At 37.5% G+C, this 19,447-nt stretch overlaps 1 protein-coding gene across 4 annotated transcripts in view; it reads left to right on the top strand.

Annotated features, from left to right (window-relative positions):
- RYR2 (ryanodine receptor 2) overlaps positions 1-19,447 on the top strand; it is a 423,080-nt gene that overhangs the window by 231,841 nt on the left and 171,792 nt on the right. For all 4 annotated transcript variants that reach the window (XM_080588287.1, XM_080588286.1, XM_080588285.1 and 1 more), the window contains 4 exons: positions 198-302; positions 5,680-5,783; positions 12,550-12,633; positions 16,823-16,982. In XM_080588287.1, coding sequence (XP_080444413.1) covers positions 198-302; positions 5,680-5,783; positions 12,550-12,633; positions 16,823-16,982 — 453 coding nt within the window. The remainder of the gene's footprint in view (positions 1-197; positions 303-5,679; positions 5,784-12,549; positions 12,634-16,822; positions 16,983-19,447) is intronic.

Genomic DNA, 19,447 nt, shown 5'->3' with positions numbered 1-19,447 from the left:
CTGGGATTTTTAAGGGCATATGTTAAAGTATTTCTGTTGCTCTGGGAATTCTGTATCACTTTAATCAGTAAGAACCAAATAATTATTTAGGATTGGTTGAGGGATGTGGTTTATACAAAGTTTGATGGTTATGAAAGTCTGTGTTGCACTGTCAAACAACTTCTCTGTAACAGCCTCTTTCTATCTTTTCTCTTTAGATTGTTTTGCCTCCTCACCTGGAAAGGATTAGAGAAAAATTAGCAGAGAACATTCATGAACTTTGGGTTATGAATAAGATTGAACTTGGCTGGCAGTATGGACCAGTATGTACCTTCCAAATTATTTTTCTGTTAATTACATAGTATTATTTAGCAAATCATCTTCAAAGTGCTAATGGGACTTTTTTTTTTTTTTTTTTTAATTTATTATCCCTCTAAGGTTATTAAGGTTTTAGACCCTTTCCGCTGCAAGTAGTTGGGTAAACCAATAGCGCTTGTGTATTTCAAAAACAGAATTCTGGTATAAATGTTGTCTGATGCAGAAGCTTTCCACAGTCTAAGGGCACAGAAAGCACATAGTGGATTTTACACCTTTTGTTTGTTCTTGGGCAAGTAGTTCAGTTGCTTGGTGGAATAAACCAATAAAAATCATTATTCTTGGTTCTCTTTGCATGAACGGACTGTAATAACTCTTCTAAAAGTTCCACACAAACGGTATTCATGAAAAATAGGTATTTCTTATTTTCCAAGGTTATGAAACGCCATTAAATTTGCCTTTCTCCTTCCTTCTCTCTAACTTTTCAGGCTAATTTCTGTATTAGGTGCTTCACATCATAACTATTTTCTTATCTCTTTCCTAGTTTTCATGGAGCTTGGCAGAAAAAAAACACATGGCTTCTGTCTTTGATACAAAATGCAATCGATTATGTCGATTATATTTTTTAATGAATCATAAAAATAATAATAATAATAAAAGTTATTTATTTAATGGATACCAGATGGTGTTTGTGCAGAACATAAAAACACACAGGAGATACTAGATGTAAAACATGTATGGATATATAGGAACATATGTATTGTATTAAAAAAAAAAAAGATTTTGGTTTTCTGAAGAGTTCTGACTATGGAGGTAATATATAACTACTATGGAGGTAATATATAACTGGGCATAGGAATTGTATTTGATGCTGCATGTTGCAGTACTTAAAAAGATTTGATGAACAGAGATTTGGTGACTTTTTTTGTTGCCTTCCTGACCACATCAAACAAACAAACAAACAAAAACAGTTAAATTAACATGACAAAACATGTTAATTGTGGAGCAATCATATCAGCCAATAATTAGCATCAAGAATCTAACTGAAACTTTGAGCACTATATTCACTTAATCAGTTAGATGAGTAGCATTAACTTAAGCAGTGATAAATGTAGTTAAGTTCAGAATGAAACAAGGTGCTAAATCTTTCAAGTTCTGCTTGCTTTCTCTGGCTTTAGTGTTATGTGGTTGGATGTATTCACTTTGGAAATGTGACTGAGTGTTTGCTAATTATCTCCTTGAGATTGACTTCTCAATCATCTTGTTTTTTCATGGGAGATTTTATCAGTTCAAGCGGCTATATCCCATTCTTGTTATCTGAATTGATATATTGCAGTTACTGAGGTAAGGCATGAAACCAAATTTAGCTGGTTTAGGGGTATACATATGACTGCTCTAATCTTAATTAGATTTTTTCTTAATTCACAGCAAGATGCGTGGTAGTTCTTCTGAAGGAGTGGAATTTTTTCATCTTTAAAAGTCAGTGTTTAAAAATGTTTAAAAGCTAAAATACAGAGAATCCATAGATGTAGCTGTCTCTCCAGAATATTCAAAATATATATCTGCTGTAGGTTGCATTTTATATTGTCTACTAGCTGCGTGTTCTATCAGATCACCAAAGAGATGTGCTGTATTTACTGTGCAATTACTACTGTATTTTATACCTGTAACCAAGTAACAAGCTAGCATAACAAAATTATATTCTGAGGACTTCTGTTTTAAAAAGTTTGCTTGTTTTGTTTGTTTTAGCGGTTTAATTATGTGTGAATTTGAGTGGTATTTAGGTTCCAAACTCAAAATCATTAGATGCATCTGCATATCTTTTTTTCTCTTAAACTTGCCTATACATATATAAACAGATACAAAAATTAAGAATTGACAGGTGTCACAAGTTCCATCACTAATGTATTTGCTAGGCATAAGACTTTATACTGTGGCTCAGAAACAACAACAAAAAAGGGGGGGGCTGGGAAGGCAACCTACAGAATATGTTGAATATATAATAAAAAGTATTGTATATTGTAGCTGTAGAATGAAAAAGAGTCACTGGGGGAAATTCAACTAATATTGGAAGTCAGAAAAAAATGTGAAGTCTAAGATTTAAATTGGCTACAAAGAACTAAATTGGTCTTTCTTACTGGAGACTATACTGAGTCATTTTATTGATGCACATTACCATAGGTCTTGGAAAGAAACCTGCAAATAACATTTTCAATGTCTGCTCAAATAAATATCTCTTTTTAGCTGCTAATAATTTTGATCAAGTTGCTTGACAGTTAAATTGCTTGTATTGGCTGTCCAAAGAACATTATCAAATGCAGAAAAATATCCCATTGAGATTGTAAATATTTTTCAATCCAAAACATAAACAGCTGTCTGCTGTTCAATTTGATAATTATTATATGCTTAGATGAAAATGCAAAAATGTGTTACTCAGAAATGTTATAAAGGAATGTGACTTTTTAATGAGATAAACTAGACTAAGTAGTAATGTCCAATTTAGTTATTGTTACAGAAAAACATAAAACTGTCAAGAATATGATAAATATAAATTACATTTCAGTTACCAGGCTGTGTGCTGCTTAGCTGCTGGCTGGTTTAAGCCACAACAGTGATCCATGTTCATATTCACTTTGTGGGTTCTCATGTAAAATTAGCACTCAGGACTTGAATTTAGAGAAACTTTATCAATAGGATAATTTTACGACTGTATGATTTTAAAATGAAAACCAAACAAACCCCCTATGACACCACCACTGCCTGGGACTAAGCCCTGTGTCATGGAATGGTCGTGTCCATACTCTTAGTTCCTATAGCTGCTAAAACATTGTGACCACTTGCATGCTGCCTACTGGGAGCATGATTTTAATACTGTAAAAATGCCTGGGAATTGTTTGAAATAGAGTATTTAGCTGGAGATAAAATCATGCTGAGGACTATTCTAATGTTTTCACAGTGTACACAGTTCTAGTCCTGTGCCTATTCTCCTACTTTGGTCTTACTCAGCTTATTTGCTTAAGTGCTGTCTGTGGTAATCAGTATCCTTTGTGTTCTATGCAGAATGTGTGCCATACATATCACAGTTATATCCCCCTTCAGAAACGGAGCAACATCTTGAAAAGAAAGGCAGCACTCAAATAGTAAAAGGAGATTTATTTATTTTTATAGTATAAACACTTTTGGAAATATCACAACATTATTTTAATATTTAAGAAAATTCCTTCATGACTGGAGCTATATTTGCGCTCTCTGTCAAATACCATGAGAACCTGCCCCGTGACAGTGGGTTGCGTTATAGCTTGAAGCCATGGAGCTGCTGCACACCTAGTACTTTGAGAATTACAGAACACCCAGATTATAGGGCTACTTGCAGTCTGTTAAGTATTTTATTTACTTGGCTGGTTGTACAACAGAAGAGCCCATGACTACATGCTTCTTCTGATAGTTCGAAGCTAGTTATGGAAATGTGTCCATGAAAACAAGTCAGTTTACTGCTTCCGGTCATCATAAAACAAAGAGAAGAAAGTAACAGACAACTATAGCATATTTCTCTCTATTTGCATACAAAGACAGGTCTGTTGTGTCACTTTTGAACTTCTCAAAGCAACAAGTGTTGAGCCTACTACTTCTGAAGTATCAGCTCTGTCCTGAGTTCCATCAACTCATCACTGGATCATATGGGGTCAGTACTGGTGAAAGAGGTGTAATATGGAGGAGAAGTTTGGTGTCATTGAAAAGGAGTAGATAATTCATATTCTTAAGCTCTATGGAAGTGGAAGACACCCATTTCTAGGGTACTTTGCTGTGTCTTAGCCAAAGATGCTGTCATAGTGCATCTAACTGCTCTAATAGTGTATGTGCAGCCAGAGAACTGTATGTGTTTCCAGCTCTTGCAGCAGCACAAGGCGCTACATGAATAGGCTTGCTTCTCGGGATCTATTGAACTGATTTTTTTTTTTTTTTGAGAGCTATCAGAGAGTCAAATCACAGGAGCATGTATATAGGGTTGTGATGTCCTCTCCTATGTCAAGCTGTTCCTCACTACCTATCACCCTGTGGGTGGAATTGCTGAGGTGTTCCCCAGCCTGCACCTGGTAAAGTGAAACAGATTAACTCTCAGTATCTTGTTGGCTGTCTGTTTCCCTTGAAAGCTGCAGAGGTGATAACATCTTCAGTAGCACAGTTGTTTGTCAAGTGAATAATAATTCTGCACATCCTAGCTGTCAGGAAAAAGATATGCTTGGATTTATTTCTCTCCACAGATCCATCACTTGAACCTTGTTATAAAAGCTTTGTTTAAAAAACAAACAACTTCCTTACAAATTAGTGGCTGCCTTATATGTAGTTCATTGTCTTGAAAGTACATGGGCTTTTAATTTCAAGTCTATACGTTTTGAAAATAAGTAAACTGAAGCTCTAAAAACAAGTGGCACTGAAAAAAATGACAACCCTTGTCATTTTTTTCCTGCATTCCAACTCTATTTTGAAAGTGTTTTCATATAAATGTAGTCTCAAGTGAGCAAGTATCAACATTTTCATTTGCATCTTTTAGTTAATATTTGCAAATTATATTTATTTTATTTTTTTGTAATCAAGCCTTCTTGAAAGACAGTCTTTTTAGATTTTATTGACTGAGCAATGCATTCTATTATGTTGAAGATAGAAATCTGAGAGCAGTAGAATGCTCAGCTATCTTGGCATCTCATGTTGCCCTTCCTAATTATGACAAATATTAGGCTAAAAGTATGAATATGAAGTGCTGGTTAAAAATGTTATGGATTGAAGTTTTATGTTGATAAAATTAGGTCTTCATGACTGCTGTTCCTACAGTAAAATTAAATTCATGTTCCAGTTATTTGCGACTGCTGAATGGTTGAATTCTGTTTGTATGCCACTGAACATAACTTAAAGAAACAAACATTCACTGAATTTAAAGGATAGGGTAAATTTATCCTTAATTCTGTATATTGTTACATTCACTAATTACCTCAGTACTATTCAGATTAGCGTATTTATACAAATTGGGTACGTAATTTTTCACTGTGCTGAAGATGAGTTGTTATTTTATGGCTGTATGTCAAAACATAATGAATTGAGCTATTCTTGAAATTTGCTTATTTGTTGTGAACTTTTGTATGATGATATGTACAAGTCAACACGTGTTCCACTTGAGATCAGTTTGCAAATACAAATCTTGCCTTACCTGAACAGAATGCTTATACTATGAGAAATAGTCTGAGAATACAGACTTTTTCTTTTTTGAAGTGCTTTTCAGTTTGCATAATGCTGACGAGATCATCCTGAAGTACTTTGTGTTTTGAACTGTTTTTAAATTTCAGGTAGTTTTTAAGACATGCTAAATTTATTTCTTTACTGTCTTTTCAGGTTAGAGATGACAACAAAAGACAACACCCATGCTTAGTGGAGTTCTCAAAATTGCCAGAGCAGGAGAGAAATTATAACCTGCAAATGTCACTTGAAACACTGAAGTAAGTTGCTTCAAACTTCTAAAGCTTACAGTAAGCATTTCCTCAAACCTAAGGAGTTGCAGTTTCCAGAATTATAATTTGACATGTAGTGTTTCTTACTGGGTGATGGCAGTAACATGAAAACGAGAGTCAGATCCATCAATGAATGATGTGTTTGGCACTGCAAATGGCTTTGATAAACTTTCTTTCAATGTCTCTGGAAGTTTTAGCCTGTGTAAGTAACAAACGACCTCTGTTAGCTCGTGTTAGTGCAAATACATAGTGATAAGCCTTTCTTTTTCATTTCATAAATTGTTATGTTATTGTGGTAGTACTGATTATGAAATGACAACTCTGGCAGATTTTGTCTAGATTGGAGGAAGGAGAAATAGATCCAAGCTTTGAAAAAACTCTTTATTTCTTGTTTGGTGTACTTCCATTTAGTTTAATTAGTTTTAATTTTCTCTGTTGATGAAGCATACTTTGATAATTGATAGATATTTTTGGACATGACTAACAATAAGTTATTTCTGTATCTGTGCATATTGCCATACAGCAGTAGTATGCATTGTGGATGAGCTGTTAGATGTATGAATTTCATGGCAGCTCTCCAGTTGGAATGCTAGAAAATTTCAGTGGGATGTTAATGGGTATGTTCAAGTAATCTAGTTATCTGACTTACAAAGAGGCAATTTCTCAGCTCAGCTTTGTCAGTCAAGCAGATGTGAATTCTTACTTTTCTGTGAATGCATTGGAAATCTGTTAGCCAAAGTAATTTCTCACATATTTTTTCCACTGTATTACCAACACATAAAAATAGTTCTCAGAACTAATAAATATATGATTCTTCAGTCACTCCTATTTGAAATCTATTGAAATCATATTTCATGGTAAAATATAGTTGCGCTTTCCTGTACATAGCATTAATAAAGGTGACTTTTATTTTAATTCAGAGACAAATTTCATTCAGAGAGAACTTGAACTTTGGGAGGCGGTTCTGAAGGGCAGAGGAGTCCAGGAAGGCTGGGCGCTCCTCAAGAAGGAAATTGTGATGGCACAGGAGCGGTCCATCCCCACGTGCCCAAAGACGAGCCGGCATGGACGAAGACCGGCCTGGCTCAACAGAGAGTTGCGGCTTCTGCTTAGCAGAAAAAAGAGGGTTTATAATCTTTGGAAAAAAGGGCGGGCCACTGAGGAGGACTACAAGGATGTAGCGAGGCTGTGCAGGGAGAAAATTAGAAAGGCCAAAGCTCATCTGGAGCTCAACCTGGCTACTGCCGTTAAAGACAACAAAAAATCCTTTTACAAATATATCAACGCGAAACGGAGGACTAAGGAGAATCTCCATCCTTTACTGGATGCGAGGGGAAACCTAGTTACTAAGGATGAGGAAAAGGCTGAGGTGCTTAATGCCGCCTTTGCCTCAGTCTTTAGCGGCAATACCAGTTGTTCTCTGGATACCCAGTGCCTTGAGCTGGTGGAAGGGGATGGGGAGCAGGATGTGGCCTTCGCTATCCATGAGGAAATGGTTGGCGACCTGCTCCCGAGCTTGGATGTGCGCAAGTCGATGGGGCCGGATGGGATGCACCCGAGGGTACTGGAAGAACTGGCGGAGGAGCTGGCCGAGCCGCTTACCATCATTTATCGGCAGTCCTGGCTATCGGGGGAGGTCCCAGTTGACTGGCGGCTAGCAAATGTGACGCCCATCTATAAGAAGGGCCGGAGGGCAGACCCGGGGAACTATAGGCCTGTCAGTTTGACCTCAGTGCCGGGAAAGCTCATGGAGCAGATTATCTTGAGGGTCATCAGGCGGCACTTGCAGGGCAAGCAGGCGATCAGGCCCAGTCAGCATGGGTTTATGAAAGGTAGGTCCTGCTTGACGAACCAGATCTCCTTCTATGACCAAGTGATGCGCTTGGTGGATGAGGGAAAGGCTGTGGATGTGGTTTACCTTGACCTCAGTAAGGCTTTTGACACAGTTCCCCACAACATTCTCCTCATGAAACTGGCTGCTCGGGGCTTGGACTGGCGTACGCTTCGCTGGGTTAGAAACTGGCTGGATAGCCGGGCCCAGAGAGTTGCGGTGAATGGAGTCAAATCTGGTTGGAGGCCGGTCACTAGTGGTGTCCCCCAGGGCTCGGTACTGGGGCCGGCCCTCTTTGATATCTTTATCGATGACTTGGATGAGGGGATCGAGTGCACCCTCAGTAAGTTTGCAGATGACACCGAGCTAAGTGCGTGTGTCGATCTGCTCGAGGGCAGGAAGGCTCTGCAGGAGGATTTGGATAGGCTGGAGCGATGGGCTGAGGTCAACTGTATGAAGTTCAACAAGGCCAAGTGCCGGGTCCTGCACCTGCGGCGCAACAACCCCAAGCAGAGCTACAGGCTGGGAGATGAGTGGCTGGAAAGCTGCCTGGCCGAGAAGGACCTGGGAGTATTGGTTGATAGTCGGCTGAATATGAGCCAGCAGTGTGCCCAGGTGGCCAAGAAGGCCAACAGCATCCTGGCCTGTATAAGAAGCAGTGTGGCCAGCAGGTCTAGGGAAGTGATTGTGCCCCTGTACTCGGCTCTGGTGAGGCCGCACCTCGAGTACTGTGTTCAGTTTTGGGCCCCTCGCTACAGGAAGGACATGGACGTGCTCGAGCGAGTCCAGAGAAGGGCGACCAAGCTGGTGAGGGGTCTGGAGAACAAGTCTTACGAGGAGCGGCTGATGGAGCTGGGCTTGTTCAGCCTGGAGAAGAGGAGGCTCAGGGGCGACCTTATCGCTCTCTACAGTTACCTTAAAGGAGGCTGTAGAGAGGTGGGGGTTGGTCTGTTCTCCTACGTGCCTGGTGACAGGACGAGGGGGAATGGGTGAAAGTTGCGACAGGGGAGTTTTAGGTTGGATGTTAGGAAGTACTTCTTTACCGAAAGGGTTATTAAGCATTGGAACGGGCTGCCCAGGGAGGTGGTGGAGTCACCATCCCTGGAGGTCTTTAAAAGACGTTTAGATGTAGAGCTTAGCGATATGGTTTAGTGGAGTACTTAGTGTTAGGTCGGAGGTTGGACTCGATGATCTTGAGGTCTCTTCCAACCTAGAAATCTGTGATACTGTGTGATACTGTAACTCCTTTGGAGGCAAGAAAGTAAATTCAAATTTGTCTTCAGCAAGGTACTAGAATTTACAGGAAATTTTGAGGTTCCTTTCAACACAATGTGCTAAGAATCCAGAATAGCTTCTTCTTTTCCAATTTTGAGCCTAAGAAATATATCATCAACTTTTCCTACAGATGCATCTTTTGCTGGATTAATCTATATAATAGGACTCAGGCTTATCATTAAAATAATACCCTCAGTATTAAATGTACACTCATAATGTTTCACTAAATATTAAACAAGTTTTAGTATTCCTTATATCATTACTGATTCAGGACTAGTGGTTTTCTAATCCAACCCTGACTGTATAAACCCATTTGGCTGTATAAACATAAATTATGGATTTCTTCTATTTTAGTAATTTTTTACTTAATATCGAGAGAGCCTTTTTATTAAATGGATAGTATCCAAAACATAAAGCTTTCTGTGGATCTCAAAATTCATATGGTTTACTGAGTTTAGTCTTCATTTTATTGTATTTGTCCCTGTTTTTCTAAGTATGCAGTTCTAATTTTGCAGTATCATGTTGTATTTGTCATGTAGATATCTTCTGTTCAGGGACTAGGAAATGAGCGTCATGGTCGTTTCATTTCTGCAAGCCTGCAAAGTTGAAAAAGTTAGTCTACTAACCCATTCTAGATAATGCATGTTGTGATGACTCGAATTGTAAGCTACTGGTTCCTTACTTGGTATTTCATATTTACTGGCAGTCAACTTCAACAACAGACAGTGGAGAAGAGAGAAAGAGAATGTTCTTTTAAAACTTCCTCTAATCAGCTACATGCAATAGTCTTTAAAATTTGCTCCAAACTGTGTACTTCATTCCTGAAGGTGTTGCAAGGCATCAAGAATTAACTTCTTACTGTAATTGTTTTTTGTTGTTGGTTTGTTGCCGATTTTGCTGTCAGCTATATTAGATGAGAGGAAGAAAACAAGAAAGTTCTAAGTCACATTATCTGACACAACATTTCAATATCTTGAGATCTCTGTATATTTTTCAGTATGATTGAATACTTTCATGAAGTATAAAAATGATATACTATATGAAATGTCAAGATTCAGGAATGATTTACCTCTGAAAATGTCATTGGTCTGAAATATGCTTGCTCATATTGTTTCTGCACATTTTTATATTTATTGTGTAGCTTGATCGTTTATTCTGTTTTGATGCTTCCTATTTTATGGCTGAATTTCCCATTTCTACCTATTTACTCAGTTGTGTGTGTAATAACTATTTATATCAATATTATGCTAAGGGCTGCATTAAAAAGACTCCTTTAAGCAGTTCTGGTTTTCTTGTTCAGCTCTGAAGTGCTGCAGGGGTCTTTCATGCAGCACCAGTATTGATGATTCAGCCTCAAAAGTTAAACAGAGGTGTGATTAAAATCTAACTCATGGGGCCCAGATGCCTTTTAATCCTGCTGTGACTCTCTGACTTGAATTTGCTCTGTCCAGCTGGAGGTAAAGTAGGGTTCAATTTCCTGTCTTACATTAAAAGAAAATTAGGGTTAGTGGGGCTTAGCTCCTCTGTACTGCTTTCCCCTGTTAGATATGTTCTGTTACTTATGCTGGTGATAACTGTATGGGAATCAGGTATGGTTTATGCCAATTGAAATATATCTGCACGGAGCATTTTTAACAAATTATGTGTTTTGCAGGAAGTGGCCACTGCATGTTGATTTCCTGGTGTTTGATTTAACTACGTAATTTTAAGTTGGGATTCACAGACCATAACAATAGGGTTTACTTCACATAGGTAGCACTAAAAATCCACTTTAAAAATCTCCTTGAAACATATGATTCATCTACCAAGAGATATATGCCTAGCGCAGTGTTTATGCTCATTTTTTCCCCAGTCAGTTCAAGAGCAATAAATACAGTTAGAACAAGACCAGAAAATATTGTTTTTATACAGAGACAAGAACAAATCAAAACCTTGTATTGTAGCTTCCTTCAACATTGTTAAAACTGGGACTGGAGTCCAAGCTTTACACGTGCAATTTCTCTTGTGTAACCAGTCAAAGAATGGGTATTGCTCTCAGCTTTTGAGAAACTTCTGATCTGACACCAAATTGTCCTATTGTCTTTTGCCCGGTATTTATTTTCATTTTACTGTTAATATTTTAGTAGTGCACCTAGGTTAAAGAAGCTAAGACTTGATAACCCAGTACTGAAATTAAGAGCAGGAGCAAATAATTGACAAGTTACAGATCAAGATGGATCTTGATATAAATCCTCAAGATGAATGAGATTTAAGAACTACATTGCTGGATAACATGAATGTATGGAAAGGAGGAGGTTTGAAGTTATGAGAAAGCTAATTAATATTCTCAGTCCTGTTTTGAGGTCATATAGTAACTGTTTTCTGAAATAAGCTTCATCTTACAGGGTCAGGCCAGAATATTGTGCCTGGGTCAGTGGCTCTGTGGTAGAAGCCCTGTGGTCCATAGCACCCTGTATCTAGCTTGAAAATGGATCAATGTGTAACACCCATACTGAGCATTCTGATGGCTGTTTTGGTCTAATGCTTATAGTGTATTCTGGTGTCAGCCCTCTCTTTAGTAGTGTAGCCTAACAAAATCCAAATCCAGTTAAAATGTGAGTAACAGCCTCTTCCTAAAGAAGGCATGTTTTAAAGATAACAGGTGACATTTCCTGCCTTTTCTCCTTTCTTCAGTTTAGAAGTGTTGTGGATTAGACCCGGCAGGCAGCTAAGTACCACGCAGTCACTCGCTCGCTCTCCTTAGATGGGGTGGGGAGAGAATTGGAAAGGTAAAACTGTGAGAACTCATGGGTTGAGATAAAAACAGTTTACCAGATAAAGCAGAAGCTGCATGCGCAAGCAAAGCAAGGAATTCATTTGCTACTTCCCACAGGCAGGTGTTCGGGCACTTCCAGAAAAGCAGGACTCATCACGCCTAGCGGTTTCTTGGAAAGACAAATGCCATCTCTCCAACCATCCCCCACCTCCTCACCCTATCCCCAAGCTTTTATTGCCAAGCATGACATCTTGCAGTATGGAATATCCCTTTGGACAGTTTGGGTCAGCTGCCCTGGCTGACCCCCACCCTCAGGCCCCCTGCTGGAAGGGCAGCAGGAGAAGCAGAAAAGTCCTTGTTTCTGTGTAAGCGCTGCTCTGCAACAAACAAAAACATCGGTGTGCTATCAACACCATTTTAATCAAAAATCCAAAACACAGCATCACACAAGACTTCACAGAGAATATTAACTTCATCCCATCCAAAACCACAACAGAAGAACCATGACATAGCCGAAAAAGGTTTTGATATACAGCAGTCTGAATAGGTATGTAAGCCATAGAAATAGGTATATGAAGCAGAAAAATATATTTCAACTGCAGGTAGTCTTTCAACTGATGCCCTGCACAGAAGAAATAAATGATATGATAGTTCCATTTTGAAGTACTCCACTCATATTTTTACTAAACTGTTTAGGAACATCTTGTGGCATTTTCTTAACATCACCAAAAAGCTTATTACATATACAAAAAAAGTGGTGTTGATCTCTCTGTTCTACACTGTTGTCATTCCCACAGGTCTCATTTGTTTGTTGTATGGTGCTGTTTATATACCCAGGAACAACTCAATATAGAAACACTGGCAGTAATTTATCTCTGATTCCTGTGTTCCAGAACCCTGCTGGCATTAGGCTGCCATGTTGGAATTGCTGATGAACATGCTGAAGAAAAAGTGAAAAAAATGAAACTTCCGAAGAAGTAAGTTGAAATTCAAATGCATCTTTTTGTTAGGTAGGATGAGTTAAGCAAACTGTTGTTATAATAATTTGATATTATATTGCTGGTTTTACTGATACTTAGCTATACATTCATACCTATGAATTTTCAGAAATTTACACATACTGTCATCTACACTTTTACATTTAGATATTTATGATCTGATGTGTAGACAAAGTTTTTGTGTGATACATTGAAATGCCTGCCTTTCAATTCATCATTACAAAGTTGTTTTTTTTTTAGAGTCTACTGCAGCAACCTTTCATGGGATTTTTATGGCCAACTCATCCATATATTTTTGGTATGCTACTTTCAACCCTTTTGAAAGTCGTAGAATGGCCGTGTAGTGACTTGACCTCTGCAGAAGTGGTATAGCTGCCTGGTTTCTTCCCAAGTGATCAAGATTGGCAAGAGGATTGCTAGGACTGGGCTCCGGCTGGTATACTGGCCTCCACTTCTGCAGCTTTGAAACAAGCTCTCATTGTCCAGCCAATGTGCCATGGCTTCTTCCTTACCAGTATGCCTCCCAGTTTGGGAATGAAAAATTTGGGAACATTAACATAGCTGAAAGCAATGGAACTATACTTGGTGATAAGCATATGACAGCCCTTCGTCCCAATATGCTTGAGGTCATGATTTGTAAGCTTGTCTAGCTTAGGATAAAAGAGATTAAAACGTGAATAAACATAGAACAGTAAAGGTCACAGTTTCAGAAGAGAAATTCTGTTTTTTTTTATTCCAAATTTTAAATTAGAAATTCAGGTTCCTTGCTTATTTTAAAGAGCTAATAAGTGCTAGTACCACCAGTGCTGAGTTATCTTAATGTCACTGAAAGTCTTAACTTTGGATGTCTAAGGTCCAACCATATACACCAAGTCAGAATTTTGATACCTTACATACAATGGATAAAAAAAAAAAAAAGCAATTTCAAGGTGTAGATATGTGTGTGTTTCTGTAAGGCTAGATTTCATTTTGTGTGGGGTACAATCCTGGAGAGAAGAAGGATTGTTCTTCTGCAGCTAAAGTAGACTTAACCGTAACAAAGAGTTACAGGAGGTAGTGTGTAAAAATCTAAGGTTTTGATGGGAGAAGAGATGTCACTTCCTGTGTTCTTGTAGGTGATGCAGATGCATATCCCAACACTTGGTCAACTTTCCCGTGATAATGCATCAATGGTTCTTATATCTGCCTGACACAGATGCTTTATCCTGTTATGAGAAATAACAGCAATAGACATCACTTGAATGCAATTAGCTCATCTGCTCTACTTTCTAAGCAGTTTTGCATCTCTGCTGTGTATATTCTTGTCTTTCTTAACTCTGCTTTTTTCTTTCCTGCCATCCTGTCATAACAATTGAGATTGTAAAATGCTAAGAAAACAAATCTGTATTTGTGTCACTCTAACAGAATTTTGGCATCACAGCCGCATGGGTTACAAATTGGGGAAAAGTACATTTTTAACTTAAGTTTGTGCCAGAAATCTGCCGTTTCTAATACAGCATAACTTCACAAAAGTACTTTTTTGGACCGGTTTGAACAATAGTTTAAAGTGCTCTGCAAATACAGGTTTTGCTGATGTAATTTCTCTTTTTATTACAAAGTTTTTTCCAGGTATAACTTTACATTAGGTTATTGAACAATCCAAACTTAAATAACCTTTACTTTGCAAATATCTCTCTGAAATATTCAAACTTTTTATTTTAATAAATTCTGAATACTTAGAATTTCTATAGTATATAAAAAAGTCAGAATTTAAAAAGTTGACTTTTTTTTTTGTAAAACAACTCACATAGACTGATGGAAATCTTTAATCAAGAGAGCAGAATATATCCTCAAATGATTAAAAAACATACCTCTACTACTCTCTGTTAAACTTTAGGTGATAGTACAAATAAAGATTCCATAAACCTTGTTATAAATCCATGGCAGATCAGTATGGTAGTGATAATGTGCTATTAAAGCAGCAAAATTTTCAGCTTGAAAATTATTCCAGATTGTTTTACCTACTTCTTTAAATCTATTTAGAATATAAGACCAGCAGAGATACTGAGCAAGATAGGACCAGTCATTTTACTGATTTGTAGAGACAACCAGATGACCAGACAGGAGCTGGGGCTGTTGCAAATGATAACATCTCTCTGCAGCTCAAGACAGTTTTTGAACGTGAATTTGTATGCACAGAATATTTTTGTTTTTAAGGATCCATTGATACTTATCCTTCATGAATATCCATTTACATCCTGAAATAAAGTATACACATCCTCTGAGACAAAAAAACATGAACGTCTTTTGAGACACCTGGTCCTTTTACCTTGCTGTTACATAGAAATATCCATGGCTATCTTAGCTTTTTAAGCACAGGAGAACAGTTATGCAGGGGATTGTGACAAGGAAGAATGCACTGCCACTCAGTATTTCACCTGCTCTTAATTACGCTTTCCCCTAGGCTCCCATCTGTGGTAGCTGGGCCCAGTCGTGACCTGCGGTGGGGCCATTGGAGCTGGCTGTGTCTGGCACCGGGCAGCCACAGCCTTGCCTCACAGAGGAGCTCTGCAGCCCTCGGCCAGCACCTCGCCACTGACACACATTGCACCCACTTTCTGTCTGCCCCCTGCTTTGTTCTTCCTGCTTTACCTTCCCCTGCACATTTCCTGAGCAGCTGGTACGTGTCCCACCGACTCCCTGCAACATCCAGACCATAAAGGTTACATCCTTATGAGTTGCAAAGCCCCATTTTGCCTGCAGTGCCTTGATAGTCCATCAGTTAGCAGTACTGACCAGGTTTGCTTCTGGATGTTGTCAGGTTTTCTGTCTCTGTGTTTGTCTCCCTCTTTCCTTATCATCCCAGTTTGGCAAGGCCCTTAGCGAGATAATCTGACTGAAAATAGTCTCTCACACTCATATGCTTGCCAGTTAGTGAGATTGGCCAGGTTTGTTGTCACCATTGACTCTCTTAACAGGTTTACATCTCTGTATGTTCTTGTTTATGGCTTCCCTCTTATTAGCCCTTTTGGGTTGAAAAGGCCATGCACCAGATGCGCATAAAGGAGGAGACACTATGCTTCTACATACCTTTATGTGCTGGACTGGAATGATTATTCAGTTGTTTTTACTGGGCAGTCATAATATTTCATCAAGTCATTTCTGCTTGCAAAGAATCAAAGATTGCAACCAGACCTGTATTATCTTTTTTTTTTTTTTTTAAATTTGATTGAGGGCACAGGTCAGCTGCTAACAAGGCCAAGAACTTTCTGTTGTTGTTGCCAATATTATTACTATTTTAATATGCTTGGCATACTACTTCAGAAGATCGAAAAGCTATCAAATCCCCTTCCCTCTTACAGAGAAATACTAGGCAAGACTCTTACGTTCTGTGTTACGAAGACTCTGGGGCTAGAGTTGTTTTGTGTGGGTGGATCCCAATGGTGCAGCTTAGTGTTGTAGGTTTTGGTTTTAAATTCAGTAAGTCCTGATATACTGCACCCATTACCATATGTGTTACATTCTTTATTGAAGAAAGCTTGGTCATAAGCAATGTGGGAGATGACTATAATTAATTCTGTGGGAACAACTTCGTAAATGCAAAATATACTTAATTCTTAGGAGTGCTAAAAATAATGAGGGAACTGTTCTGAAGTCATGCTTAAGTTCTAAATATTTGCTTCTAAGATTTAAAGGTTATCTAAGGGATGAGGTATTATAAAGAAAAATTTACAATAAACAGACTTCATACGTGATCTTGAGTAATCCATTTAACCTGTTCTGTCTCACAGTCCTATATGCAATAGGAAGAAAATATTTTCTTCCATCAGTAGGAAGTAGTTAAACTCTAATAATTATTGCGAAGTGCTCAGAGTTAATTATAATAGTGTTCATATAATTATTTAGATATATCACATCTTAATCTACTACTTTAAATATATGAAAGTACTAAAATACTTTGGAAACACTTTAGTTCGGATCATTTGGTGTAGCTTTCATTACTACAACTACTTCATCTGATCAAGATGCAATTAGCTTGAAAAAAAAATCAAATGTCAGTATGTTATTATTCTAAAAGACATTATTTTTATAGAATATTGCATACTTGTAACTTCTTTCCTTTGCAATTCCTATTATTATTTATTTTTCTTACTGACAAGTAACTGCAAGTTCTGTGTTTTTTTGACAGCTACCAGTTGTTGAGTGGATATAAGCCTGCTCCCATGGATCTGAGTTTTATCAAACTGACCCCCTCTCAAGAAGCTATGGTGGATAAACTAGCAGAGAATGCTCACAATGTGTGGGCAAGGGACCGTATCAGGCAAGGCTGGACCTATGGTATCCAGCAGGTAAGTGCTATCTGCAGTCACTTAAGAAAGCGTTTATTTATTGAGATATTTCAGAGTTAAATGAGAATAATTGGTACACAAGAGCAGGAATAAGCATCTAATGAACACTAGTCTGTCAGTCAAGAGAGCAAAAATATGTAATTAAAGCAATCCTTTTGCTAGATCTTCTAGCAATACAAGACTGCTTTTATAAGAAGGGAAAAAAAAGTTGGTTGTGTATTCTTTTATGGTATTTGTATCTCAGTGTGAGAAAATTGCATGCAGGAAGCTAATATGTTTTAGTATATTAGGAAATGTAATCACTGACTTTCAGTAGGGGTATCGTTTAAATGTTGGCAAACCTGGAAATTGAATGTTTTTGCTGATCCAGCAAAAACAATGTGAACTTCTAGTAAGCACTTCGCTAACTTATTTCTGGCAAAGGCAATGTGTAACTGAGAATAGTTAAGCCAGTCTCCAAGTTCCAGGCCTACTTCTTATCTTGCTTCAGTGAGTAGGAAAGCTATATGGTAGGTGTCAGAATGTGTTGTAAAGGAGTGGAATAAAAATTAAGCATGGTGGATTGTTAACAGCAAAACTCATGGTCTTTGTTTTCTTTCTTTTTTTCTTTTTTTTTTTTTTTAAAGTCAATGAGTACAGTAATTACAATGAGTAATTTGTTGCTTTTCAAAGTAGCTGCTATATTAGTTTTCCCTTAGGAGTCATATTTTCTATTCTTTTTGTGATTATCTTTGAATTTTATATAGGGAAACCTATCTTCTGTTAATAAGTGTGTGGTAGCATATCACAGCGAAATTTTAGTAAAATCCACCCTCTGGGAGAAAATATGAGTTTTCATGGATTTGCGCTGTGGATTTTTTTTTTTGCAAAAATGAAAAACACTGTTTTGTAGGTACATTTTATTTCCAGCCTACAAAGAGTGTTTTCATTTTTGACAAAAGTTCTAATTATATATTTCAGTTCAGCACATTTCAAGTTTTGTTTTTGTACAGGAACCCAGCTCATTCTATTTGCAAAGCTCTTGCATAAAAGAAATCTGATTTTATATATTTTAAATTAGTTGCTTCAACTCATCACATACTGGCAAAAATACATTTATGCAACTAATTATATGCCATATAGCATTTCAGCATTGTCCATTACAGTATTTTACTGTAAAGCTATCATTTAGGTACTTTGTAAGCTATTTAAAAAATCTACATTCTCTATTTGGGTCTAGGCACACTATGAACCAATTCTTGTGTTTGCAGACTGGAATATGTACAGTATCCCCTACTATATAGACACTGAAGATGACTCAGTCTTGGTGCAACTCTCTGTTTACAACAGGATTAAATTTGCCCCTAATACTGCATCTGTAAATAAGGGAAGATGGCCCTTTGAAGTGCTGTTAACATTTCTGTTAGAATATTAATCATAAGAAGTTTTGCAAGTGATGATTCTCTTCTCTGTTGCCAGGTAGGGGGAGCAGATTAATTCATTTTTGAACCCTCTGCTATAATCCTATGTTTATGGAGACAGTGCACAATTTGCCTCTAGAATGAGAGTCTGTCTGTCTCAAGATTCTCCCAATAAATATTTCTGATATATTAAAGAATGAACTCAATAATTTACACTATGCCTCCTGTAATTTTTTTTTCTCCCAGAAGCCAAACATTTTCAATGCAGGGCCTTGCCAATCAGAGAATTTGAAGTGAATGAAAGTTGGGAAATTTTTACAGCTTCGATAGAACCACTAACAAAAGTTAAATTTATTTTTGTAACAGATTATTTCTTAAGATGAAGTTAAGAAATTACTGGGATCAAATGCATCTGTTTGCTAATTACATTTCTAAGTAGCATTGGGAAAATTTAAACCCACATATGTAGTAAATAAGGTTTCTCAGATCTTGAGTCTAGTTTAACCTACTTGGTGTATGTGTGCATCTTTGAAAAAAACACAAATAATGTTGCTGTATTTGTTGGAGAGAATTTTCAGTTAAATTACATGTTTTCTGAATTAGTGAGATATAATGTGAAAAAGGCAGCTAAATGATGATGTCAAAGATTTCTTGAGTGTTATTAGGTTGGTAATGATAAGCAAAAGAATATAACAGAAATGGGAGATGGAGAAAAAGATTTCTCCTTTACATTTACACAAGCTATTTATACACTGTCCTTATATATGTTTTGACGTGTCTGTTGATATAGAAGATTCTGCTTTTGAAGAGCCTTCATGTGGTAATAAATAATTGTGAGTTTTATTATGGTCCCTGAAAGATAGCAGAGCTGCTACCAGGCTACAGCTTTGGTTTAAAAAAAAATAAAAAATCATTAGACAAATGCACTAAGGCATGTAAACACCTGAAATCAAACACTGCTACTAAATTTCAGAAGAATCCTTAAGTCTTTCTTAAGTTGTTAGTGCTGTACATAGGTAAAATTGACCTTACCATTGAATCTAAAAAAGCTGTGGCATTGTGGAG

Source organism: Anser brachyrhynchus (assembly GCF_964034855.1).
Source record: "Anser brachyrhynchus genome assembly, chromosome: 3".
In the NCBI taxonomy this organism is placed as follows: domain Eukaryota; kingdom Metazoa; phylum Chordata; class Aves; order Anseriformes; family Anatidae; genus Anser; species Anser brachyrhynchus.
Note: the sequence above shows the minus strand (reverse complement) of the source record. Positions and strands in the feature narration are given on the sequence as shown.